Raw genomic sequence first — 27753 nt, 5'->3', positions numbered from 1 at the left:
TGTGTGTGTGTGTCCGCCCTTCTGTTAACAGCTAATCTCCGGCACCATTAACCCGGTCGATGCCAAATTTTGCACACACTCCCTGGATGCCAAATTTTCCAACACGGCCTGTTGTAGCGCCACCAGGAGGCCGACTTTTGACCCTGTCCAAAAATCCCGCAAATCATTACACAGTATCTCTATAGTCATGTGTTCAAGACGCATCTGTCCGATATTTAAGATTCCATCCTAATTTGCTAACATTGGCTTTCAAAGTTTGCAGGATTGGCCCATTTTGAACAAAAAGCCTCAAATAATGAACGGAGCGTGCAATTTACGTGAAATCTTTCCTACTACTAGGCTGAGGAATATATCCCACCATTTTCACATTGGCATGTTATAGCGCCACCAACAGGTGGATTTTTGTAACAAAATGCCTCAAATCATCCAATTACCATCCAAGGCGTAAGAAGAAATGTCACCCTTTTCACCAGGAGGCCACAACCTTACCTGCCCTGGTGGAGACATGTGCCCCGAGGGGCACTTTTTCTAGTTCAATATGTTCCACCACTGGATTTCTTAAGACTTTTGATATGTTGTTTAAAACTCCTTCAGTACCACCTGGTGGACACCAGTTTTGGCCCTCTACCACCGAAGCCCATTATAAATAAAAGAAAGAAAATGTAATTCTATTGTTCATGTCATGTGCATGTCATCACCTGCACACCAGATTAGAGGAATTTTCAAAATATGGATTAAAAAAATAAAAAAGAATATAAAAAAAGAATATTAATGTCCCTGGCAATCAGTGCATAATTAGATTCATCTCGTCTTAACGTCCCTGGCATTTAAACTGTTTTAACTAACATATTTATGAAACAAAAAAAGTTTAAAGAGTTTCTGTTGCAATTTGTTTAACAGTACGTGTCAACTCAGCATTTCAGCAGCTTTGAGCTGGTCTATCCTAAACATGACCAAAGAGCATTTAAAACAAGCTTCTCTCCCCACCCTTGCATTTGGAGCTATGATTCACAGTTTCCTCTTCCAACCTGTGGGCAGGAGCAGGACACCGTAAAAGCCACCGGCTGACAAGTGTTTCATGTGGCCATGCAGGGGCATATGCTGCTCTGCTGAGTCGAGGCAGGAAGGAGAGTGCAACAACCTTTAGGTTACCCTCTTTATTTGACGCAGTCTTCCTCGTACGAGTCATACCTGCCCACTGGTTTGAAACTGTTTGAAACTGGGAGCGGTGGCGGGTGTAAAAGTCAAATAAGGGTTTCTAAATTCGGTAGGGTGGTCTGGAGGTTAGGCTATGGACCAGAGCCAAAGGTTGCTGGCATCTAAAATGTCACGGTGGGACAAACTCCAACAACAGGAAATTTCGGTTAAGGTTGTTCGAAGCATACTTACTTTAACCTCTTATTTGGACAATAAAAGTTTAATGTTACGAATTAAACACCAAGACAACAACACATGCTATTTTGATAACAGGGTATGAAAGTCAAATGTATAATGTAAGCTCGTCCGCAGGGCTCTAATTTGCAATCAAGGACAGGATATACAGTTTCAATCTGACTCTCTGAGTCATAATTCTATTCTGAATGAAGAGCAATTTGATACTGCACGTTTAGAACAGTCTGAGTTGCTCATTACAGCACAGCAGCTCCAAAAGCCTCAAATGCATTTTCATCGATTCATAGTTGTAATGGCATGATGTAATCTTCCTCACTTTGCAACCTTCCTATTATTATTATTTAAAAAAAAAAAACATTTCATCATCGGCGCTCAATCATTTACCAGGAGAAAAAAATCGCCTCGCCAGGCCAGGTTCCTATTTACTGTCCAGTGCTCAGATACGGCATTAGGAGCCAGAGCCCGCCTACCGTGTCCGGTGATTTCCTCACACATGACTGTTACACACAGACCGTTTCCGTATCCGCTCTCCGGATCTGGATCTGCTACCTCCACAATATAGAGATTGAATGTATTTCAGTCTAAAACACAGGGCCACTGTGATTGGCTGACAGTAGCTGTCTGTCATTGCTATAATCATGTGCGTCATTTCCGTTGTCAGGTGGTGCTTGTCGCTGTGGAAAGATGCGAGCAGGGAGACGGAGCGGAGGCTTTTCCACAGATTGTTGCTCGTTTCGGTAGCAGCAGCAAGCCGAGCAGCGACCAAAAACGACCCCGAAACCACCATACCCCCCTCCTTGGCCCCCTTTCAGTTGGAGGAACAAACGGCGTCGTTTGTGTGAGAAATGCCACGCTTGTAACGACACGACGTGAGACTTTAAACCCCGGCGGTGTTGGGCTCGAGGTAAGAAGCGAGGTTGACGAACAAGGAACGCATCCATCGCGCGGCCGAGAATAGCCGATCTACAAGCTCACTATGGATCGAGAACGCAGGTCCTCGTGAGCTTGTATATCGGCTATTTTTGGCCGCGCGACGTCGTCGTACGACGAAGCCTAGAAACCAGGGTAGAGAGAAAGGAGAGCTCCTCGGTTATGCTTATGCTATGCGATATAACTCCATAGTACGAGGGTGTCGCTTGTCAAAAAACAACAAATCTACAGCTCTATCACTCAGCGCGTTGTTAACTTGTAGATCTGTTGTGTTTTTTGCAAGCGGCACCCTTGCGCGATGGAGAATTTTAAATTAAGCTTTAGCCAGCTGGAGCTAATTTGTTTAAATGGCCTCCCGGCTGAACTGAGAGAAACTTCGCTAGCTATGTAACTTATTCGCCTCTTGCCTACATACACAATCGTGGTGTGAATAATGTGCTGGCCTCTGTGATATTGATGCATTCATGCTGCGTTTGGTAGTTTGCGTTCAAACACCACCAACTCCTTGTGTCGCTTGCAGTACGTGCCCCCTTTGTGTGGCTGGCCGCTGCTGGCCATGGCTTGTTAAACCATGTATCCAGTAAGCTTTGTTAGTTTGTTGTACTTTCCAGTCATTTTTTTTGCATGCATCACATGTATGCTTGGCGTTGTAAATCACTCGTGTAGCCCACCTTAAGTAAGATGTTATCTTCGCTCGCAGCATTTTTATGCAAATGCTGCATTCATTCAACAGTAACTTCACAATGAATGGCAATATTATGGGTGGCTGTGTCGAGACGACGTGAGGCGGCAGGCAGATAGTTATGTTGTGGGGACAACATAGCCCCTGGCTTCCCCGATAAGCCTTACTTACTGTCTTACGTGCATAAATTGCATCATTGCCCTGCATACTCACAGTCTGAGTCTGTGGTTTTATTTGGATTAACAACAGTACACGCTGTAACCAGATGTCTGGAGTCCCTGTGGTCATAAGATGGATCCAAGCAATACTATATCTGTCTTGATAAATATTTAGATCCAGTTGCATCATGACCTTGTGGTCTTTGCCATGTAGAATGGTCAAGGACGTTCTGACTAGATGTAGCCAGCGACTGCAGCTATAGCTCTAGAGCTGACTAGAACTCGCTTGATTGATGGGCATGTCAACATTTCAATCAGACAATAGGATTGAAGCCCATATGACCTTCGAGCTGTAAGGGAAAGACTGTGCAAGAGAGGCAGCAAGCCCTTTGTCCTCCACACCTGCATTTGATCAATTTATTGCCTTTCCCATAGGCTTATGTTGATAAGTGATTTATATGAGTGTTTTCTTTTTTTTATATTCGATCATCACCATATTCATCAACTATGATGAATTCCTGTTCTGTTCTTTGGCCATATAGAAGTGTCTATTTGTACGTCTCTAAATGTTTTGATGAATTGAACAAGGTGGACCTTGTTAACAAGTGTAATGCTTTATTGGGTCGTCCACTCACAGTTAACAGTCTTTGTATTGAGTTGTGCTTGAAATGCTGTAATTCTGCAAACTGTTAATAAATATATCGATCAATCAATAGCTTCTTCAAGTTTCCTTTGTTTTCTTTGTCCTTTCGGGCATTAAAACAAAGATGTAGGAGTTCCTTGCAGAGCCCGCCGAGTGGCATGCAGCCAGGGTATCTGCTACAATAGATAGTCTTGTGGGTGGATCTGCAGCCACCGATGTGGTCGTTTTGTCCTCCTAATGCTATTTACAGAGGCCACATTTTCGTGGGCACTGACAGCATGTCTATCCGCCTTTTGTGTGATACTGTGAATCAGAAACAAGTGTTTCTGTTCTCCTTTCTCTTGTACAATTGGAGGCAGATTTGTCTCGCTTGCTAGATCATCGTCTGTGGAGAGAGGCAGACTAGCGTCAGACAAGGCTGTCATCACACTGAAGTCATTTAGGTCAATGTGCATTAGTTAGGTACTTTGACCTCTGCTTTTTAGAGCTGTCGGAAGTTTCTTTGAAGCAGGGCATCCACTGTTGAGTGGGTAAATGTTTAAATTGCTGTGAAGTGTGGGGCACCTTCTACCCTTGAGTCACTTTACTGTTAAGGGTTCAATGTGCATGGATTGCTTAGCAAGATTTGTGGATGATTTCCAAACTAAGGGGATATGGGTACGTTTTCCTGGAAAACGGTGGCATTAAACGTAGCTGTGGGATGAGTTGAACCCATTCATAGCTACTGATGGCCCTTGGGCTGGGTGATATGAATCGATACGAAACGTTTGCCTCAATTACTATTAATGAACGATAAAGGGAAAATAGCAGCAGATCTACAAGGTCACTTGACCATGATTGGTCATAACATGATTGGTTCTAAATAGCAGTATATCTTCGGTTAATTGCCCAGCAATATATGGCTTTGTCTGAAACTGGCTGATAATAGTATGGAAATTCTTGCCTACTGAAGCAGTTAAACATTCAATTTCAATTTATTCTGTGTTCACCTAATCTGTCAGATTCATGGGTGTCATTCAGTTGTGGCCAGTCAGACACATTGGATCATAATGATGTGTCTTATGATCATTGTCCCTTTGACTGCTTTATAATACTCTGTTCTCTTACTATCTGTATTGTGACTCTGGGTCACTTGTGGTTTGTGCACATAAATGTTGTCACATGAAAACCTCATCTCATCGCCCTTGGTGGGTGATGACTAGTAGTGATGGCGACAGACGGGCAAGAGATGTGATGACACTGTCTGCTGTCTGGGATCACAGAAAACCTCATGGAAGTGAGAATTCATATCAGCCCACGCTGACTTCCAAGTGCCAACTCTTCCTGCATGCCTCTGCGTTGCCAAAACGCTGACCGGCAAGTGGTGCACCAAAACTATTTTGAAAACGCAGAAGTGTGTAGGATATATACTGTATACTTGGTAATGTAACTGATTTCTTTGTTCAGTTTTTCCTACTGATTAGAGAGCTGTAGGACATTTCACATCCTCATTGGTGTCATCACAATGACATTTAAACCATTTTCAGAGAGGAATTCTAGTCCATGGGAGGGAACCCCTGGGGCGACAGCTGGGTGAATCACTCCCTTCAGTTCTAGGCACCACTTCCTTGTTACGGGAACCGTGGTTGGTGGGGGAATCATCATAGAAGAGCTCATTATAAGCAAACAAAGCTCAAGCTTCTGAAATCCTGGGCTGCAGGTCTACCGGTTTACTGTACTTTGTGTCACAATTTGTCACTGGTTCCTCTGGTATGTGTTTCTAGTTTCAATATCCTACTAGTATAGAACGCTTTGAAATTAAAGGTTTCGGCCCTGCAATGACACGCATGTCATTTCTGAGAGGGAGGCATGCCTCGCCAGTCAGGCCTAGATAAGCTGCCTGTACAGATTTTGAGATAAAACCATGCAGATTAAGAGTGGAAGGATTTTCCTGAATGCTTTGCCATTGCAACAGTAAAACGCTAAAGCCGGACCTCTGTTGCAATGCTACAGAGCCTCTGCAAGATATGTCAATTGCCGAGCACTGCCACGCTCATAAAATAATTCGGTGTGAGAGCAAAATGTTTTTACATAGTTGCATTTTATTATTATTTATTTATTCATTTCAATTGCAGAACATGGGGTCATGGGCCCCTTCTCAATGCTCCATGTGGAGGCTGAACCTTTAGGTGTTGCCCTTGACACTAACGGCCATCATGCTGAATGGAGTCGTAATGGCCTTGTATTCGCATTGAGGTGTTGGTAAACGTGTGGGAGGGGTGTTTAAAACGGGCTGGGAGGACCTTCCCTGAATTTTACCCCCTTTTTCTCTCCTGTCCTTTTTGGTACTGTACCACATAACACAACCTTGCTCTCAGTCAGCCAGGAGGACAACTCCTGATGTTCTTGGTACAGACTACGGTCATTCATTTTAAAGGACTGCTATTTAAGCGCATGAAAGTTTCAGTTTTGTTTCATTGTGGAGTTATTTTGTCGGATGCATCGTTGCAGTCAAATGTCAGTCTTCAGTGCTTTAATTTGCCTATTTCTTCATCTGATATATTTGTTCCCCCTGCAGAGCTCCAGTATGTCTAAGCGACGCTTGTCAGAGAGGGGAACTGGGGAGACCTCGAGCCGGGCCAGCAAGCTCCTATGTCCAGGGATATCTGGCAGCAATGCCAAGAGAGCCGGGCCCTTCGTCCTCGGTAAGGGAGATTTATTTAAGCCCCAAAAGGGGGCCTGTGTGTATTGTGTATACTGTGCAGGAAAGAGGTGGGAATGGGGGGTGTCTGTGTGTACACATCTGAGACAAGAATGTGAAGAATTTTTCTGATCCCCTTGACATTAGTTCAAAAACATTCAGTCTGTGGCTTTCTACCTCTTCTCCATATTTTCAAAATTCAAATCTTCAGCATTACACACTAAATGGCAAGTGCCAAAGAAAACAAGAGGCTGGAAGGTGTGAATGGCTGCATGCGCATGCAGCCTAAAATGACTTGCAGAGACCACACACTTCAGCATACCTTTTGGTCAAGCAGCTGTCTCCCCTGCTAACACCCCCCCCCCCCCCCCATATCTCACCTTTTCACTTGCAGGGCCTCGCCTGGGCAACTCACCAGTGCCCAGCATAGTGCAGTGTCTGGCCCGGAAAGACGGTACAGATGACTTCTATCAGCTCAAGGTGTGTGTGTGTGACTTTTTTGTATTCAAATGTAAAAAAAAAACAACATCAGAGACGCTGCGGAAAACGTGTCCAGTGTGCAACCACATTTACTGTAAGCTCATGGTTCAAAAGCTGTTTGAACATTCCCATCCAAACAATGGCCCCGTATCACCATAGTCATCTGAACCTTTGACCTCCCTAAGTACGCACCCTTGTTGTCAGTGTTCATTTTATGGCTCACACTGTTTCAGCCTGGGTCAAACGACAGGCCACCGTCAGGCTATTTCTTTATTGGGGCAATCCACTAATGTCTTTTTACACAAAAGTCACATTAGGAGGAGGGAAAGAATGAAAAAGGTAGCACCCTACCTGGAATGTCAACTTTTGACCTCATGCCATGTCCATGAGGTGAGTCATTCTGAGACCCCACCCCCCAGGATTGCAGCGCCTCAGTGTCTACAGCATGGCTTGTTTACTACGCATTGGGACATGTGCCAATGTGTCAAAGCGTTAGTCCCCTCTCCCCTGCCTTTTGCCCCCAGCTGCACAGTCACACTTTTGCCCTCAGAGTTTAAATTCCCCCTATTGTCATATGTCATTTGTGTTTTATTGTTTTATTGAAATTATCAAATGTAAAAAATAAAATCACTATCAATTTAAGAAGTACTCGCTACTCGGCTCTCCAACTGCCCCCATTCCAAAAGGTTTTGTCTCAATGAATCAACTTTCCAAAAGGTTTTGTCTCACCTTCCAACATTCCAAATCCATTTTGTCATGAAAAACATCCCCAGGCCCCAGATTGGTTATGGTGAATTATGTGACTCACTGTAAGGTAGGCAGTGTTTTAATTATGAAACCACAATTAAACATTGCATTTCTGTTTAAAAAAACCCGTGTGAACCGAGTGGTGCAACTCCCCTCTACCCCTGCCTCTCTCTCTCTCTGTAATTAGCAGGCAACAGTGCAACACTATCTCTCTCTCTCTCTCTGTTTCTGGCACAACAGCACCACTTTTGCCCCTACTGGTACTCATAGTCACATAGGTGAGGACGTGGACGGACGGACATTGCTGATCCTTGGAGTGGTTGCACCACTCAAACTGTTTAGTAGCTCAGTAGGACTTGAAGTCATGCTGTAATTTTGCCATTACTAGCCTCGGTACTCGTGAGCACATTAAAGTTCTCAGTCGCCACGACTGATTTTAGTCTTTTTGATTCCATAGAAGCCATCATCATGTCTTCTTTGGAGGCATGTTGCACAGCAAAAACATGCTCTCAATGCGTCACGCATTGAGAGCTTGTAGATCGTCTATTGTTGGATATTTTAGCGCATTTGATGTGGTCAAATGTTCAGAACATATTGCTACTAGTTTGACTCAAACTAGCTATATGTTCCGAAGCATCTTCCATAACATCTGTAATAGTCTCAGTCGGATATCTCGTATGAAAATAAAGGTTAAAGCCTTAATCTGTGATTTCTTTGCTGATTTCTTTGCGGAACTCGACTTTGTCTCGTTCCTTACTGCATCACTGTCGTGGCAATAATCACGTTAAACCACACCCTCTCGTGTAATATTGCTTAAATCGGCACTAGTGTGTGGGGCGGCTACTTTCATGCTGTCTCACACATCGCACATTTAGCACTTGGTCATGCAAACCTTTTCAGTCGTGAGATGTTATTTTGCTTTAATCCATGTGAGCATGCAAGCTAGTCTAATAGCAATGAGGTCTCTGTCATGCAATTCACTTCTGAAATGGGTTGTTACGTTTTGGTAGTTTAGTGATTATGGGTGGCAAAGGCGAGGCAACATAGTCAGGTGGGGTGAGTGCCCTTTTTGCCTTGTCCCAAAACGTCTGTGTGTGTGTGTGTGTGTGTGTGTGTGTGTGTGTGTGTGTGTGTGTGGCCCTGCAGCTGCAGTTCAAACCCCATGCTACATGCTAAGCTATGGCTGCATGCTTTTCCAGTTAAATTATTGTGCTTGCTATAAGAATGGTCTTAATCTCAAGTGGCACAGTCTTTCGCCCGTTTCCTCATCCTTTTCAGAGTCTGTGTCAGGTGACCTCTGACCTTTGTGCATCTTTGCCTTGTTTTAGATCTTGACACTGGAGGAGCGGGCCGACTCTGCCGGGGAGACCCAGGAGGAGAGGCAGGGAAAGATGCTGCTACACACAGAGTACTCCCTGCTGTCCCTGCTGCACAACCAGGATGGAGTGGTGCACCACCACGGCCTCTTCCAGGTACTAGTCTGTAAAACCATTAGGCAGGGTGGACTACTAGCAATACAACCAGGATGGAGTGGTGCACCACCACGGCCTCTTCCAGGTACTAGTCTGTAAAACCATTAGGATGGAGTGGTGCACCACCACGGCCTCTTCCAGGTACTAGTCTGTAAAACCATTAGGCAGGGTGTCCCTGCTGCACAACCAGGATGGAGTGGTGCACCACCACGGCCTCTTCCAGGTACTAGTCTGCACCACCACGGCCTCTTCCAGGTACTAGTCTGGAACACCATTAGGCAGGGTGGACTACTAGCAATATGGCCATCAGCCAAGGGTCTCTCACTCGTCAAAGTTGCCCTGGAGAAGAACTTATGCTAAATACTAAGAAAATGGAGTGCTGTGGCTTTTAAAGTGATAGTTCACCCCAAAAAAATGGGGTGTGCACGCTTATCCGACACACCAATCACCCGTTGCTCCTGACATGCGTTGGTCCGACATGCATTGAGTCGTGCTTTCGGTTAGGGTGTAGGACTAATGACTGTACCCTTTTCTAACTATTTATTTTTTGTTTTTGTTTCATTCCTAAGCCAATAATGTGATGACCAGCAGTGGTTTCTGGTTTCCTATTGAGACACAGTCTCCTTTGTGTCTCCATAGTGTCTGGGGGTGTCATTTTGGGGGTGAACTATCCCATTAAGCAAACAGCATGACATCAAATGGACAATTTGTCAGAAATTGCACGATTCTCAAAAAAGGCTATAAGAATGATACACACTGACATACATATTGCCTCAATGCATAAAAAGAAACATGGGCATCGTTCTATAGTGACAGAGAGAGAACATTGATACTTTATATATACTAGTCTGTAAAAACTCTGTATTAGTTGGCACCTCTTTGGGCGTTTTACAAAACACACTGGCATCACCACAGTGAAGTTTCATTCTGTAAATTGTTTCAAAACGAGTATGGACGTGCTCTTCTTGCCTCAGTAAGTCTGCATACTGTATCATCGTCATTAGGACTAATTTGCTACTTTTGTTGTAATCAGTCTTGGTTCGAGTGGATAGGAAGGAGAGTACAACTACAACCCATAGACTTATTTATCTGCAGTCGTTCTCTATTCACAGCACCATCCATTCACAATGACTCACTCCCTCACCTCCTTCCTTCTTCCCCTCTTCCCGTACGTCTCCTGCGCTAACTTTGTTATTGTGCCATCTGCTTGCTCTCTTATGTGTTGCACAAGCTCCTGTCCCACTATAGTAGTGTTCTCAGAATAGCAGCATTGAGCGGTGGCAATCTGTGATTCATTCAAGGCCCACAATATTGATTGAATTAATATAGAGCATCCCCACTGCACTAGAAGCAGTTTGTAATGAAAGCGCGCAGAGGCCGTATCTCTCCCTTTGACAACCTGATACAGAAATCAATGGAGGAGCCTTGGTTCTGCTAAGACCTTAGGCATAAGCTTGTGCAGTAGAATGACCTTTTGTTATTCATCCTCAGTTACCGCATCCCCAGTAAGGAGGGGCGGACGCCGGACGTGTTCCAGTCACATTTAGAGCGTGCTACTGTTGGCTGGACTCTGGAGGCATTGTTATTGATTGCATTCCCAGGCCAGGGTCCTTCCCATGTTGAGTGGATCACTTTGATTGTGTCGTGTGCTACAGGAATCCATTCCATGTGATTCATGCACAAGCTGATTATATTAGTGATGTATATTAATCTAAGGTCAATTAGTTGGTGGTGGTGGCGTGTTATGACTTCATATAAAAAAGGCAGCTTCCACCCAAGGACATTACACCAAGATTGTCTTGGTGATTGAAGAACTGATTTTAAAATATTGGTGATCATGATGAGTCATAATTCTGGTGATTATCTTTAAATCAGTCAATGTTTTAGGGCCAAAATACATTTTATATTATGAACCCATAAGAATACACTATATAATAACTTTTGATTATTTGTTATTCTTTAAATGCCTCTTTGTATGCTTTAAAGCAATGAATAAAATTTGCGGTAGAAATAAAACCTTGCCTTGTCTTCACATTTGTCGTATTATTTACTTTTCCAGGACCGAGCGTACGAGATAGTGGAGGACGTGGAGGCCAACAAGGTGCGCAGGATGAAAAAGCGAATCTGCCTGGTGCTGGACTGCCTGTGTGCCCACGACTTCAGCGACAAGACAGCGGACCTCATCAACCTGCAGCACTATGTCATCAAGGAGAAGCGACTGAGCGAACGCGAGGCCATCGTTATATTCTATGATGTGGTGCGAGTTGTGGAGGCCCTGCACAAGGTGAGTTCCATCTGACCTATAATGTATGTACGTGTGCATATAATATATACAGTAAGTACAGTACTGAAACGCTTATGACGATTTATTTATCCATATGCAATGTGTTGTGTCAACGCTTTTCAGCTGAAAATATATCCTATTTATTTTTTATTATTGCCAAAACATACATCATGATGTATGATGTATACACCTGCAGTTGTATGTACAATACTAAAATGTATTTAGTAATTCGGAATCCATTGGTGAAGGTAACTGACTGATAAAAATGAAAACATGCTCAAACTTTTTGTGCCTTCTCAGCATGGAAGGCAAATTGCATTGTTGTTGTTTCGGGTCATACATCCCTTCGATGACTCATTTCCCATGTTCGTGTGCCACTCCCAGAAATGAGATGAAAGATTGTTTTGATTGCAGTGATTCACTCAGAACAGTTTGACCAATCTTTCCTCTACTTCTCGCTCTCTCTCTCTGCAGAAAAATATTGTGCACAGAGACCTTAAGCTTGGAAACATGGTGCTGAACAAACGGTAAGATGAACTGCGATCAATCTGCCAGTCAGGCCTTCTCATTGGGGCCCTAGTGTCTTCATTAGACCTAGTTGTCAAGTTAGCCTGACAGTAAGTCGCTCACTTTAGACTCGGTCATGCATGAGAGCCCTCACAGCCAGGCCCAGCGACCTGTATCCAGTGTGCATTTGACCTTATACCCAGCAGGGGTCAAGTTCCCAGTCCCCGATCCTGGGACCACCAATGCTAACTTAAAGTCACTTGTACTGAAACTACTCTTGACTCTCCTGTCTGGTTCTCCCCCATGCCTGTGTGTTGAGTAAGACTTGATGATTCATTTCCCGCAGTCACATTCCCTGGGAGTAAGGAGGAGGAGAGGGGGCTAGAACCTAGTGCAAAACAGAGGGCGAAAAAATGCATATTTGCTTTGTTCTCTGGAAACTGGCTGGTGGTGATGGGGGTCAGAGCGTGTGTATGTGCGAGCGTGCGCACACATGCAGGGGAATGGCACTGCATACACAAAAAAACACTGGTGTGCGTGTGTGTGTGTGTGTGTGTGTGTGTGTGTGTGTGTGCGCTCATGAGTGCACCTCAGGTCATAGAGTCCCGCAAATCGGATAGGCTCTGCGGAATGCAAGCTCCTCATCCATAAAGCCCTCTCCAAACGTGCCGAGTGTGTGAGAAAGACTGAGTGAATAGGGGCGGTGTTTGGCTTTCAGCCACTCTCCCTTTTCCTCCCCCTTAAACTGCTAATTCTGCTGTAAATTCATCCAAAGCTTGTTGAATTTCAATCATATTCTTTGCTATAGTGAGAGACATTATGTTGGCAGACCATGTTTAAGCGAGTATTTTGTATCGGAGTGCGAGCAGCTATTGCCATTTTCCTCATTTTGTGAAATGTGTTTGCACAGCAGAGAGTGCACACTCAGACGCTGGAAAAAATACCCCATAAAGCCAGTCTTTTGATACGGGGGCCACATGACTAACAAACACATGCTCTCAAGCCTACGCATGCTTATCTAAATATACATACAGATAGACACACCTTCACAGCTAACCATGCATACATCCGACAGCATGATTGTGCATATTCACAGGTCTGTTCTATTTGCGACAGAGGCCACTCATTCTCCTGTGGAACATCACCGGTTTTATATGCATGAGTGCATGCGTTGAAATTTAATGCTCCCATGTATGGCGTCACTTTCACACACGCACAAACTCACGCATGCATACATTCACCGGCTCTCTCTACACTCTCGCTCACACAAGCACATGCACTCACTGTGACACACACAGTCAGTGCTGTAGCTCCGGTGCCCTCACCAGCAGTGGTGGTGATGAAACAGGAGAGTGTTTTGGCCAGAGAGAGGGAGGGGTGGCGGAGAGCATGGAGCAGACGAGCGGAACACTCCGTCCCAGCTGGAGACAAAGGAGAGGCCTGCCAAAGGCCCCATAGCTCAGGGCTGACTCACACACCGCCATGGACGTCACACACACACACAGAGTCATCTCTCTGTTTACCCTCTCCTTTCTCTCTTCATTTGCAACCATCCCACTCTCTTTGCCTTTACTCTCCTGCCCTCTTTGTCTTCTTTGTTTCCTCATCATTTCCTCAACCCCCCCCCCCCTTTTATGTCTACCTTTTTGCCTTGAAGTTCTGTCCCCTAACACCAGACATGCAAAATGGGATTACAATATGGGATTAATCAGAGCAAGGACTCCCCTCTCCCTTAGCCTTGTCTGTTCCCGCTGTCCTAACGTCACTCTGGGAAATTCAGCATCAATTAGCTTAGTAGTGTTAGGCAAACGATGATGCGATTTCCTCTTGCAAGGCTAGCGCACATGAAGTCGTAAGGGTTAATTTCACTCTTCAGAGTGCAAAAATGGACCCATAATGATTTTGTTGTGCAGGATGCTGTAGATCTCTCATCACGGTTGTTGACTGTGCATGTAAGGCTGTATCGATTTCCCTTGACATCTTAACGCAATCAGTGCCGGGATTTCTTTCAAAATAGAAGCTCGGGGTGCCGGGAAGATATGGCCGCTTTTACTCTGTAACCTTACCTTCCGTTCCGGACAAAAAACGGGAGACATATTTTTGCTTGCTTACCTCGCCGATGATTATGATAAAGTTGCTGAATAATCCCCCGTTCATATTTTGAACGAGAGGCATGTTGAAGTCGGAAATGAAGAGCTTAGTATATCCATCTGGTCAAAACCACGGAGAGCCCCTTAGATTACGCGTGCCGAGCCTTTCTTTGTGAGCGGTAAACAGGGAAGTGAACGACACCGTGCATGCGTGAAGAGCAAGGAGTATGGTGCAGAAGGAGAGGCCAACTCCAAAAAAAAGAAGAAAAATCAGAATATTTTTTTCTCTCGTTTGATATCAATGAAAATGCGCTAGGACGTGTGTACACGTCCGTCGGTTGGATTAGTTATGACGTTCCCACACGTCGTACGGTCTGAATGGGTTAATGCTGACCGGCAGTTGGATGTGCATACAGGATACACCAACACACAGTATGCAAACACAGCCACACCACACCCAGGTGCTAATAGGACTTTGTCTACTGTATAGATTGCTTTCAGTTAATTGACATCAGCAGGGGTCTGGTGGGTGAGCCATCGTTTTGCCATTGTGTTGAAGATTAGCTCACACATTTGACATTTGTATGCTGCTGCCCTTGATTTCTGCTCAACCCCCCCCCCCCCCCCCCCCACACACACACACACACACACATTTTGTCCTGTTGACTCGCTCGCTTATTTGTCATGTTTTTGTTTGATGCTGCGGTAAAATGAGTTGGTGGCAAACCTTTCTCCAATTTGACCAAAGTGCCAGCTCATTTTGTAGTCCTGGAGACAAAAGGGCAAAACGTTGGGGGAAAAAGGCCTCGGCCTGTCGTGTAATGCTGTTCCCAACCTCCCCCTCTCAGGATCAAATTTAACTTCTGGCCAAGAGAGAGACCCTCAGACGTTTAGCTCTCAAAGAGAGGTATTTTCGGGATGTGCAATTTGCAAGTCCCTGTGCTGAGGATGCCCTGTACTCAACCTTGTTCCATCTCATCACCAGGGACGGGGTTTATTTTCAGCAGGAGGTTGTGGGGAGAGTTGGGGAAGGAGGAGGGGTTGCAGTTGTGTGGCCTGTTCGCATTTCTGGTTTCCTTTGTACCGGTGGGTCACATGACCAGGAAGCGGAGATGGTGCGGTCTCCCATGTCCCTGGGGACCCTCTCCTCAACAAGGCGAATCTCATTCACCCAATCTCCGGTGCAAGAATAGAAGCCTGGGTCGTGATGCGGGCAGACAAAAGATAAAGCTGCTACTCCACAAAGGAGGCATTTTTTTAATGTTCTAGGCCCTTTGTCCTCCACTATCTCGTACTTTCTCCAGCCTGTCTTGTGCACATCATGAGGCAACCATAGTGCTGCAGAGACGCATGTTGCTGTTTTCCAGCTACCCACCCAGAACATATAAATGATTATTTAAACAGATCCTTGAGTTGAACGATCGGAGATCAGAGCATCTACGAGTGTGGGTGTTAAAGGGAATTGGCTCCAGACATTAGGATGAGAATGCGTGGATAAAGCAGAGTGTGAAAGTGAGAGGGAATAGGGGAAGCTGTTGACCTCAGGTTCTTTAGAAAGCGGATGTGGGTGAGGAGTGTGATCCTGAGTGGACCCAGCAGTCTGTAGAGTGTGTGTGTGTGTGTGTGTGTGTACACGTGACATGCATGCATTCTTAAGTTGGGACCAATTGAGTGGGTGCACTTGAAGGTGTGTGCATGTATGTGCATAATTCTAACAGCCATCCCCACCACATATACAGGTTTCCATACCCTATTCGTCAGCGCAGTGCCACGCAGTCTTAGTCACCCAGGCAATTATCCCAAGCCACAAGTTGACTCACATGTTTGTCCAAGCATGGCTTTTTATTTTCTCTTTCTCTCTCTAAAGAACAAGGAGAGGCAGAATAGTCCCATAGTCCCCCTGGTTTAAAACCCTATATGATTTCACTCTGCCACACACAAACTGTTTATCTTTGATGAGTCAGGCAAAGAAATGGGATCAGCCCACAGTGTTTCCACAGAAACCAAATTAGCCGGACTTCCACGGTAACCTCAAAGCGCCAGTGTGTCTGGGGCGCACACCGAGATATCACAGGCATGATGAGAGTGGGATGGCTCTCTTTAGATGTGGTTACAATGAGGAGCATAAGTCTCTTTCAGATACTATTGCATCTGCTGCCTCCACAAGTCGCAAGGCCCAGAGAGATCCATTAGACAAGATAATCAAGTAGGGCTGCCACCCTCATCCAATTGTGTCAGTTCACTACTTTGTGTGGCCTGCCTGTCACATTCTAAGCTTTCCTGCGATAGGACAAGCATTCAAGCTATTATTAGTGTTGTGTGTGTGTGTGTGTGGGGGGTGTATCAGTAAGTGCAGGGAACGTGCAATTGGTGAACTCACCCATTTGTTTTCTGTTTTGATTTAGTACTCACCGGATCACCATCACCAACTTCTGCCTGGGAAAACACCTGGTGAGTGAGGATGACCTGCTAAAGGACCAGAGAGGAAGTCCGGCCTACATTAGTCCAGATGTACTTAGTGGTGAGTACACAATGTGCCTCACACACTTCACTTTCACTTACAAAGACCACAAATATGGGATTATATAATTGTTGACAGTGAACACAAACATGATAGCATTCGAGGCTATAGTGAGGTAATGAAAGTACAGCAAGCTAGCAACTGTATTGATCAGTAAAAGCCCCACGTTTTATAGACATGATATTTATAGACCTGCTTTGAGGCAAACAAATTGGCTGAGGCTATGTTTCCATAGCAAACAGATGGGCTATTCAGCCAACATCACATGTTAATCTTTGCGGGTGATAAGAATGCTAGATATGTTAAGCATTTTTCAGTGTTGGCAGTCACTCACTGCGTCTTCACTGTTGATCCTGTCCTGATATGCTCCTGTTTCCACATAATGCATGGCCTTGAAAGGCAGTTGGCCCCTGTTCAGAAGGCTGAACCTGCCAAATGTGAGTCCAGCTGAGAAGCTGCGAGTTATTCAAGTGTGTTGCATAACGTTGGAGAGTCGGTCTCGTGTTTGATTGTCCGGCAATTAGGCAACAAGAATCAGGATGTGTCGCAATCATGATTATAGAAAAGCTGCATTCTTTTTTCCCCTCCTTTCATTTCCTTTATTAGGTTTATTAATCATGATGCTGAGCTTAGTATTTCCTTAAAAATTATGAATCGGGAGCGGACGTTCGGTGGATTTTCTTTCTGTGTGTTGTAAGACATACAGTTGTTCCTTTAAAACAAATTGAGTGAGGAAATACATTTGATTGTTCAGCATTACAGCATTGATTTTTGCTAGATGAGTTGAACGGGCCCTGTATGCCGTTAGAAAGGATGTTTAAACCCCCACAGTCCATTCATTAAAGCATTAATTACTAGAATCCTCACTCTGAACACAACATTTGACAGGCAGGTGTAATAAAAAAAATCACACCCGTGTGAACGGAGTGGTGCAAGGTCTTATATAGCCTGATCAGCTGTGGTCTGACGTAATGTCAGTGACCATAGTAACCATGCTCACCTGTGCACGGACACGTACACAGGTACACAAACATTGCACGGACACGTACACAAACATACAGACAAAGCTGGTTATTGGAGTGGTTTGCACCACTCAAAAATCACATCAAATGCATAACGGTAGTGGGTCGCACACACCAAGATTTCAGTTTAAAACGTTTATTTCATTTTTGTACAGGGACAAACGTTTCGGCTATCCAGTGTGGATTGGTGTGTGACCCACTACCGTTATTTATTTGATATGTTTTGAACGGGTTATGCACCTAAAGTCGGAGCGTGGTGGTCACATTAAGAGTAATTCAAAAAAATCACACCCATGTGAAGTGAGGGGCGCCATCATTGTACAGCCATCATTGTACATCATCATGACATAAAATAGACACTATGCCTATTTTTGTGTGGACAAAAATAGACTAAGCCGATTTGCTCAGACACATATGACATAAATTCTCCATTCATTGTCAATAAGAATGTAATGTTTGTGTAAGATGAAAATCTACACTAATAGCTGAATATAGGAGGGGCTAGCACCCCTCAAAATACTGATGCCATTGCTTACACAAACAAATACCTTGCTTGCCTTCAACCAACCAGTGAAAACAATCTGTACATAGAAACCCCAGAGTGTGTTGCTATATCAGCGTAACGTGACAGACGCACAATGAAAACGGAGCTTTGGTGAGTCACGCGTCGGGTGAGTCACTGGAGGGAAACTACTCCCATTTACCTCCCCTCCCAGCCTGTGCCTGTTCCTGTATGTGTGAGCGTGTTTGCATGTGTCACAAGCCTTACCATAATTGCCTGCTGCCGCTGTTGCCGCCGTACTGGCTGTGACAACACTGCTTATGGTTCTGCTCCGCCCTTCGGCCCATCTCTGGCTTGCTCATCGGTGCTCCAATGATCGTAGCCACATACACATACTTTATACTGTGTCAATTGTTCAGCACCTTCTAACTTTGTTTGTTTGGAAAGGTGCTTTATAAATCAAATGTACTTACTTACTTGCACTATTCCGTATGGCAGTGAGGTCCCTCATATGTTTGGGAAACATCGTCAAGTAGAAAAGACATTATGTTTGAGTTCTGTCTGTGTCGCAGCGGCCTATTAAAGCAGCCAATGATGGAATGCACACTGTCCCCAAAATAACCGTACTAGTATGTGCAAATGTTAAACTATATAAACTTATTTTTCATTGATTTATTTGAAACACCACCCCCGTAGTCTGGCAGGGTGGAGTGAGAAATGTATTAATATAGTTTTGGTTTTATTGGCCTAAAATATTGTCTATATACATACATTCATGAATGCATTCCAAGCATTAGTTTTGCAAAAATAACACTCGTTGGGCTAAAAATGGCCATAGCTGTCATCACAAATGTGATGAGGTCAGCACATTTTGTCTAGAGATGTTTTTAGCCCAAGGAAAGTGTTTTGTGCTAAACGAATGCTTGGAATGGATTCAGATTTATGAAAACCCCCTAATTTGACATGTCACATGCTACTAAAAGCATAATGAAATTTTGAAAATGTGATTCATGAATGTATGTATATAGACAATATTTTAGGCCAGTAAAAAAAACTATATACCAAATTTCCCACTTTGAACAAATATAAGTCAGTTGATCATGACTAAATGCACTGAACTCCTGTCCTCCCGTCTTTTTCCAGGCCGACCGTACCGTGGAAAACCCAGCGACATGTGGGCTCTTGGCGTGGTGCTGTTCACCATGCTCTATGGCCAGTTTCCCTTCTACGACAGCATACCTCAAGAGCTATTCCGCAAGATCAAGGCTGCCGAGTACTCCATCCCAGAGTGAGTGTTCAGTCGTCCTGCCACTGCTTTGCATCCATAAGCATTTTGTTGTCAAAGTGCCTTATTGCACAGCACTAGCATGCATGTATTTGGTTTTTATGACATAGGCCTGGTTCTTAAACGTTTCCATGTCAAGGACTCCCAAACTGTTATGTATTTGGCATAGGACTCCCAGAAGAGAAGATTTATGTTCAAACATTTTCCAAACATTTAACAAAAACAATGACTTAAATCAGATGTACAAGCTTGCAGTGCGGCACCTTAATCACCTACACCACACCCACTTCTCCTCTTTGCTGACTGTTGATTTTAGTAGCATCCTTCAGATAATGCTGACAGCTGTGGATGTGTAACCTTTTCCTTCCTGCGCCCCATTTCCTCTCTCCTCCTGTCAGGGATGGCCGCGTGTCAGAAAGCACCGTGTGCCTGATCCGTAAGCTGCTCGTATTGGACCCCCAGCAGAGGTTGTCTGCGGGAGAAGTGCTCGAGTCCCTGAGTGCCATCATTGCCTCATGGTGAGTGTTCCCCCTGCTGGACACTAGAATAATTACATGGAATTGTGCCACAAAGCACAAGTTATTTAGACATTGAGCAGCTTTACCATTGCTACATTGTTATGGAATTGATTGAGTTGGATGAGAAGTATCCATTGCATTCTATCCGTTTCTATTAATACAATAAAAGGTTGACTTAATTTGATTCATTCTATAACTTCATGTTGCTGGGTTGATTCTGGCCTAGTTGTATGATTGACATGTTGCCTTGTATCATGCCCAGGTATTTATTCACTAATGTTCTACCAATGATAAATATCACTTAAAAATATACATTCATACATTTTGACTTGATCTCTTTGTTTGTCTTTATCTGTCTCACAGGCAGTCTGTGTCATCACTAAGTGGTCCTCTCCAGGTAGTTCCGGACATTGATGACCAGGTCAACCACCCTGAGCATTTGCAGGAGGTAAGAGCCTAAAACCATTGTTTCTCCAAATGGAAACCAAAACATGACTGTTGTTGGATGCTCTTCAAACTCAGAAGGGAGGCAGGAGACAAAACGACAACAAAACAAATCAATCTCTGATGCAGAAGTACATGTGTTCAACCTAACGGAGTTCTGATTTAACCTTCTGGGAAAGCTTGGATCGGGATGCTCGGGCACTAGAGGCCTCCAATCTCAGAACCTCATAGAAGGACGGCTTATCATCATACCTCAGTATGATGATACCGAGGTTATGAGGTGGTTTCCATCTCATTACGGCATCCTCTTTGCTGCTGTTAAACCGGCCAATAACACTCTTCTTGTTAAGTTAAGCTTATAGATGAATCATCATTTAGTAACATAATGTGTGGTAAACAAGTTATGTTTGTCTCAGTTATGTCAGACAGGAATAATGCAACCTTGGCCCAAAAAGCGAGTCCTGGACATTCCCACATCATGTGTACATGTTTTTCCATGGCTTTTTGAGGACATAATGAACATAAAGGACAGACAGTGATATTACCTGTAGAAACATTAAACCTTTCTTGGCAGTTTATTATGTAACGCGGAAACAAAGCCAATTTTAACATTTAAAGGATAATAACACAAAATAAGCGCTGAAAGGGGAAAAACCTTGGCAATGCGCGATAAATAAATATATATTGTGATAATAATTGTGATAATAATGGATTTTATTTATAACACACTTATAACTACATTCGCTCAAAGTGTCGAGTGCTACAGTGAGCAAAAAGATTAAAACAGAAGAAACATCTAGTCAACCAGGCCTGCAGTAGGCACTAGACAATGCACTGGACAAATGTGCATGACATTATTTAAATAAACTAGAAATACGAGGAAATGACAGAGGGAGAAAGCAACTTTTAACGACCACCCGACCATAGTTTTCATGTTGCACGGTAGGACTACGGTCATTAGTATTATTGTCATCACCTGGGTGAGTCGTGTAACTTTCCCAACGTTAAGCTGTGTATGTGTTCAACTACACAGCCATGCAAAATAACACTTGACAGCCATTAGGTGACGAAAGCTTGACCTGCATAGCAACAGTTGCTAAACTATTTGGATTGGCATTGGACAATGGGATTGGGATTTAGCGAAGGGCTAATTGGGGAATGTAACTAGTCTCTCAACCAACAGTAAGAAGTTGTTCTAAAAAAAATGGAAGTGTCTATGCCATTTTGTGTCCCACTGTCCCATTTTGGTAATATATTTCCAAACATTGTATGAGCTATAGTTGGGCTGAATTTAGTATGGCAAAATTATCTGATGCATTAATTCACATTTGCTGTGGGCATGTTTAGCAAAATTCTAAGACTTCCCTACTCTCCACCACAAGGCTAAGGTGACAGAGGAGTCCTCGCAGTACGAGTTTGAGAACTACATGCGCCAGCAGCTGCTGCTGGCAGAGGAAAAGAACACTATCCATGAGGCCAAGAGCGGCAAGCGGCAGTTCGGTAGCATCCCCCCTGTGCGCCGCCTGGGTCACGATGCTCAACCTGTCAGCCCCCTGGACGCTGCCATCCTGGCCCAGCGCTTTCTACGGAAGTAGTGCCCCACAAAAGTCAGTCTCTGGCCTCTAAGCCCTGCCCCCTCCCAGGGGCTTAGGCGCACAGTCCATTGAGTGCAGGGGGGAATGCTATATCCCAATACAGAACGCACCTACAGGGGTCCTGGCTCAACCCTGGGTAAAGGGGCCCCTATAGGTAAGCTTTGGGCTAAGCTAGGGGAACCAGACACGGGGGAGAGGACACCAAAAGAGAACATGCATCTTCACATCCTACGTCTGGGATCCCCCTCCTGTACAGTGAAGTCGGGAAGGCCTGGTGGAGGATCTGAACCAAAGCCACCCCCTGACCCCCCCCCCCCCCCCTCCCCTCCACACCCCCCCCAGATCCTACCACAGTTGCTACAACAACACCCAGAAACTAACAACACCCTACCTGGAGTGTTGCAGAAACTACTATGCCCTGTGTTCCATCCCCCATATACTGAGATCTTCCCTTATGTAAAACTTTGTACCCATCTTACTCTGAGCAAACCCTGAGCAATACAGGACAAGAATCATGTAGCAACCCCATCTCTCCCCAACGGTATTGCCTCAACTCAGATCAGCCTAATCACGGACATCACTCCGCTATACCTCCATGTTCCGTCTGTCTCTTTCTCACTCTCTCTCTCCCTCTCCATCCTGTCAGTAACAACAACTTCAAATCAATCAATCTACCTCTCTCTAGCCTGAATTATACTTGGTTGCATGCAGGTGTTGCACACAGGAAATAAGCGATGTACAGGCCGCAACACGTTGTGAGCCTGTAGACGGTTTATTTTTGGAGCACGATGCTGGGGCGCAACAAAGTATAACTCAGGCTTATGTCTCTTCTGTTTGTAAACCATGTTCACTGTTCTTGAGAAAAGCAAAACAAGGGATTGTAAAAGGGGAGTCTAAATGCTACCATCAACGACATAGCATTACCGTGTTCTGGAGGAGCAGTAAAAAAACAACAACCTTGAAATATTTTCTAGTGGGTTACACTCACAATCTGAATAAGCTTTTTTTGTGTTTCCTATTAACCACATAAGTAGCATTTACCCTTTTCTATTCACAGCAAAGACGCAAAATATCAAACATGCACATGAGGCACCCTTTGATTATATGCAGAATGCATCGTCTCTTTGCTTTTCGCTCATCCCTGTGGAAATCTATTTTTAGCATCTAGGCAGCTAGTGTCGGGTACCTGGAAGTCACAACGCCAAGAACTGAATGAGAAAACACTGTTTTACCCTCCTCTACCAAGGCATGTTTAGTGGTAACACCTCCTCAGTGCCATTACAGTGACGATCAGGCAATGATTTATTTTTTATTTTCCTTTTATTTTTTTCTATTGCCAAAAACCATGTCTTAAAAATGATTGTTAGCCAAGGAACTATACCTCCAGCCTCGTTCAGAATCAAATGGCTTCCAGGTATTTCTACTTCCCTGTTCTATCCTTCATCAAGACGGCTCATAAGGGGACAAGTGTTTTTCGGGTGTGAATGTGAACTTAATGCTTTGATTCGTCTGCAGTATCTGAGTGTGTTGCATGTGTGATTTGTGGCCCAGAGTATGTCTCATACAAAGAAAGGGGTCTGAACTGATGCAGAGTTGTGTTAAGCCTAATTTCTGCCCTTGTAGAATGATGGTGTCGCTTGCCTATAAGAGCAGATTTTTTTGTATAGCGTCTTCTGATTATTTCTCTTCCAAAGGAGTATTCTTCTATGGAAGTCTATATTCCATTATTCTCTCCTCCTGGGATATGATCTGGCTAGTCGTCATGTTGTAGTTTTTTCATGATGCATAAACTCCATTCTTATCTTGAGTAGCAGCCAGGTCACACTTAGGTGCTTTATCTCCTCTTTGTATTCCTTGATAAATGCCAGATTGTTAGTTAGATATGCACCCGTGTTAAGCATGGACATTAACGGCCGATTTACAAGCTCACAAGTACAACTTGTTGCTTGGTGAGGCATTGTGAGCTTGTAGATAAAGTAAGAAATAATCTGGCTTTACAGCAATATAACAAGTTGGTCCTATTATGTGGTTGTTGGAGAGCTTTCCCTTCCTGGTGGACTAGTGAAAGCTGAAAATGGTTTCTTTTCGGCAAGTGACACCGCGGTGCGATATGATTCATCAAGTATGAATTAGGTTTTCAGCTCTGACATTCGCAGACGCCCCCGTTAAGCTATCCTCCATTCTTTTTCTATCTGGCCTGCCTCAGTGGCAGACACTGTGAAAACCAGAACAGGCTTTGCTAAGACAAGGGGCTTGGTTGAATGGCTCAGTTATCATCCCCCATCACAAATGCTTAGTGCATATTGGGTAACTATCAAGTTTGAACACATTGCCTTTCTCAAGCCCCCTCTTTTAGCTTAACTTGTAAATGCTTGTATTATCTTGCTATATAGGCTACCTGAGAAGACTAGCAGTAATCAATACTGTAATTTTTCATAGAGAAATTACAGGTTTAAAGTGTAGTTGTCAGGTCCTTTTGGACGTGGGATATACTCACATCTTCACCAAAGGAATTCTCCCAAACATTGCTACTAACCTGTGACTATGTTGGGCATCTCTATTCTCTATATTGCAGCTTGCCCTTGTGTGTCTGCATTAGGCTATTTAGACTTCTTCCTATTTATATCCAAATTTGATTGCATGAGTAGAGCCGCTGTCTTCTTACTACTTCCTCTTTTGCTTCTCGGTAATTTCATGTAAGTTGATTTGTTATTTATTCACTAGTGTAGACCGTTTCTGTTGTTCTTTTCCCAGACATTGTGACAGGTATTCCAGACATGGACCAAGCCTACCCTAAACATTACTAATCTCCTAATGGAGATGACCATGAATGGCTTGATGTATTTTGTTGTGTGGTGTCGTGCACCGAAAATACAAGCTCACAACGTGCCAATGTGTGTGAGCATATAGATGTGCTATTTTCGTTGCACGTGACCAGCACGCAAGTGGTCCCGGTATAAATCACCCTTGAGAACAACCTCTTTGTCCTGGACTACTCTTGGTTTGTGCCTGTGAACCCAGTCCAAAACATCTCTTCTCTCACAGCTTTAAGCAAAGTACTTGCGACGTATTTCAACCTTAGCCATAGTTTTTTTTTTTTTTTTTTTTTAGTTACCTTTATGGAAGAAACATCTATGGTTTTCCTTTTTTCTTTCTCGTCATTTTGCCACGGATTCTGTGGTCAATTTAAGCTACACTAATGAGACTGACTCTGCAGAGTTCTATTTTTACAAAAAAAATGATACCGCACATTATCTTCATTTTGATGGGAGTGATTTTTAGTGGTTTGTACTGCTGTCACCCCCACCCTCTTGACCCATACAAGGCTGCACGCTCTGGCCAGTATGTAAATATGTATCATCGCAACTGCGCCAGTCCCACTGTACGTAGTGCCCTCTATTGAAACTACACCAATTCTTGTTTCAGCACATCGATTGGCATGCGTTAGAGCAGTGGTTCTCAAAATCCTTAATTTCAAGGACCTCCCAAACTCTGAGCGTGTTAACATGGGGCCGAATGGGCCTGTAAGTCTCCATTTGGTTCCATTTGTTTGTACACACTCTGTTACTGACCTGTAATGGTCCATTTGGACCCTGAGGGACCCTTGAACCCCTTTTTTATTTTGACCACCACTGCATTAGAGCATAGCCGAACACCACCAAGCCACCACATTCAGGATATCATAGAAAATGACAGCTTTCTCCCACCTCAATGTGAATTCCCATGGGTATAAAGCAGTATTGTAGTAGCCTAGATTGTTAATCAGAAATGGGTGTTTTTCTTGTTTTGTTTTATTTTCATGAAAACACTCATGTTTGTTGAACGCTGACATAGTGATCATCTGTAGCGAATGTCTATCAATGCCATATTCCATGAGGCCCCATAGAATATTACCCCACTATTGAATTGTAAACTAGAGGTTCAATAGACAGTTGATGTATTATCTGTCCCTCATTCAAAGATAAAAGATTTCACATTCTAGCTGGTGGATTCTTTTGACCACAGTCGATATTTCTTTTCATTTTATTTTGACGGAGTTGTATTGATGGACTGCAATGTTCTGTGGACTGAAAAGCATGGACGTAGTGTGTGGTGAAACTCTTTGTATAAGACGTGATTCATTGCATGATATTTGAAATGAACTTGTGAGCTGTATGACAACAACCGTGTAAAAACATTTTTATTTTTATTTTTTTGGGGTGGTCCTACCCTAAAATCTTGAAACAAAATATTATCATTCTTAAGAAGACTGATCCAATATTTAGTTTCTAATGCATCCAAATTGTCTTTTGGATTGTTCACCCAATTTTCCAATGGAGAGATCCACTTCACTATGTAAACAATGTATTGGACTTGTTGACTATTTCAACTGGAAACTAGATCATGTAGGATATGACATGATGTGGTGGTAGATCATTGAAACCCAATGGGATAATGTGTTGTAAGCTGCTTGGTTGAACAATGGGCATCTAAATACAAAAAAATGAAACTGGGTAATTGTACAGATGATGAACACGTTTGTATAAAAGACATATTTTTGTACTTCATCAGAAATCTACATGCATGTCAGCAATAAACTTTGATATGGAAACAATTACTTTGTGTGTCTTTATGGTACTTGAAAATGACATTGCGCTTAATTCCAACATTGGCCAGTAGGTGGAGCACTATCTTAAAAAATGAAGCAAAAAGTTCTACAAGATGTACACTCTAGACTGAGTTAATGACACGTTTCCATAAATGGGTGGGTGGGGAACTTTTAGGCCGTTGGTGTATATGTGCTTAATATGGCATGAACAATGTCATATTAAGACTAGAGAAGATTATATGAATAAGAACAGGATGTAGATTGAATTGGCCCTGTATTTATATTATAGCCTTGAGTGGGGTGTTCTTTTGGACCAGCTGCCTGCTGACTAACAGCACAGCAAGACCCTGTGGGCAGCTCCCCCGCCTCACCTCAGCCCTCGGAACACAAACACACCCTCTTGAGTGGGGCATTAATTCCATTAGACACCTTTGCATCTGCCAATACACACAAGAGCATGAAAGGTTCATCAGATGCCTGCAGACACCTAATTCACCTAACGCACCGTGGTAATATACTTTTCCATATAAGCCTCGGCAATGTGGTTTCACATACACTATATTAATTAGACAAATGTAAGTGATATGTGAACCATTTATATCTATTAGTTTTGGACCACCATAGGCCTACATGGATGATGAACTCATGGTTCACCCACCACCTTTGGTTTCAATGCTGTATGATTAAATCAAAACTATCCTGGAAGATCTTTCAGCAGTCACAGCTGAATTAATATCTCCTCTTTGCATGTATTGCAAGCGTTCTGTCTTTAGCCACAGCCTCAGACTATTTGTGATTTAGGAATTGTAGCACATTCTGTTGCTGCACTCACTGCAGGCCACATCAGCCAAATGCCCAAAGGCATCAGTCAAATGCAATGTTGCAACGTTGACATGATATAGAGAGGGTTGACATGCCAAATAGCTGTGCCCACTGCTCAGAGACCACCCAGAGAATGTCATAGTTAAATGGTACTGAGCCACCTCTGCTAGAGTCTAGAGCCTCTATGACCTCGGCCTCAGGGGAAAGTCTGGTGCCCTCAGGGGGGAGCTCCTCAGAATGTAATGTCCTCATAAACGTTGACCAGCTGGTCCTTGAGAGCTCATCCAGGACTCATGTGTTTCAGTCACAGAGGGGAAGATGCATACGAACGAGACTATGTCATTGTTCTGTGATATCCTCATGTACCTTAGAGGATTATGCAGTTTTCGGT

The 27753-nt window shown here is 43.8% G+C and overlaps 1 protein-coding gene across 1 annotated transcript; it reads left to right on the top strand.

Moving 5' to 3' along the window:
• The first annotated feature begins 2063 nt into the window (after positions 1–2063).
• stk40 (serine/threonine kinase 40) lies at positions 2064–26546 on the top strand. The gene is made up of 11 exons (XM_079504817.1): positions 2064–2296; positions 6363–6489; positions 6880–6965; positions 9041–9184; positions 11244–11468; positions 11943–11995; positions 16471–16586; positions 19254–19398; positions 19794–19913; positions 20277–20361; positions 21740–26546. The coding sequence occupies exons 2-11, from the start codon at positions 6372–6374 to the stop codon at positions 21950–21952; spliced, it is 1305 nt and encodes a 434-aa protein (XP_079360943.1). The 5' UTR covers positions 2064–2296; positions 6363–6371; the 3' UTR covers positions 21953–26546.
• The last annotated feature ends 1207 nt before the right edge of the window (positions 26547–27753 follow it).

Source organism: Electrona antarctica (assembly GCF_951216825.1).
Source record: "Electrona antarctica genome assembly, chromosome: 6".
NCBI classification, from domain to species: Eukaryota; Metazoa; Chordata; class Actinopteri; order Myctophiformes; family Myctophidae; genus Electrona; species Electrona antarctica.
The sequence above is the reverse complement of the archived record's forward strand: the minus strand, read 5'-3'. Positions and strand labels throughout refer to the sequence as shown.

Excerpts from the sequence above, each read along its gene's own strand:
- stk40 (XM_079504817.1), top strand. The coding sequence starts at position 6,372 with ATGTCTAAGCGACGCTTGTCAGAGAGGGGAACTGGGGAGACCTCGAGC. Across the intron at positions 6,490-6,879 it reads AGCCGGGCCCTTCGTCCTCG|GGCCTCGCCTGGGCAACTCA; the intron begins GTAAGGGAGATT and ends TTTCACTTGCAG. Across the intron at positions 19,399-19,793 it reads GCCGAGTACTCCATCCCAGA|GGATGGCCGCGTGTCAGAAA; the intron begins GTGAGTGTTCAG and ends TCCTCCTGTCAG.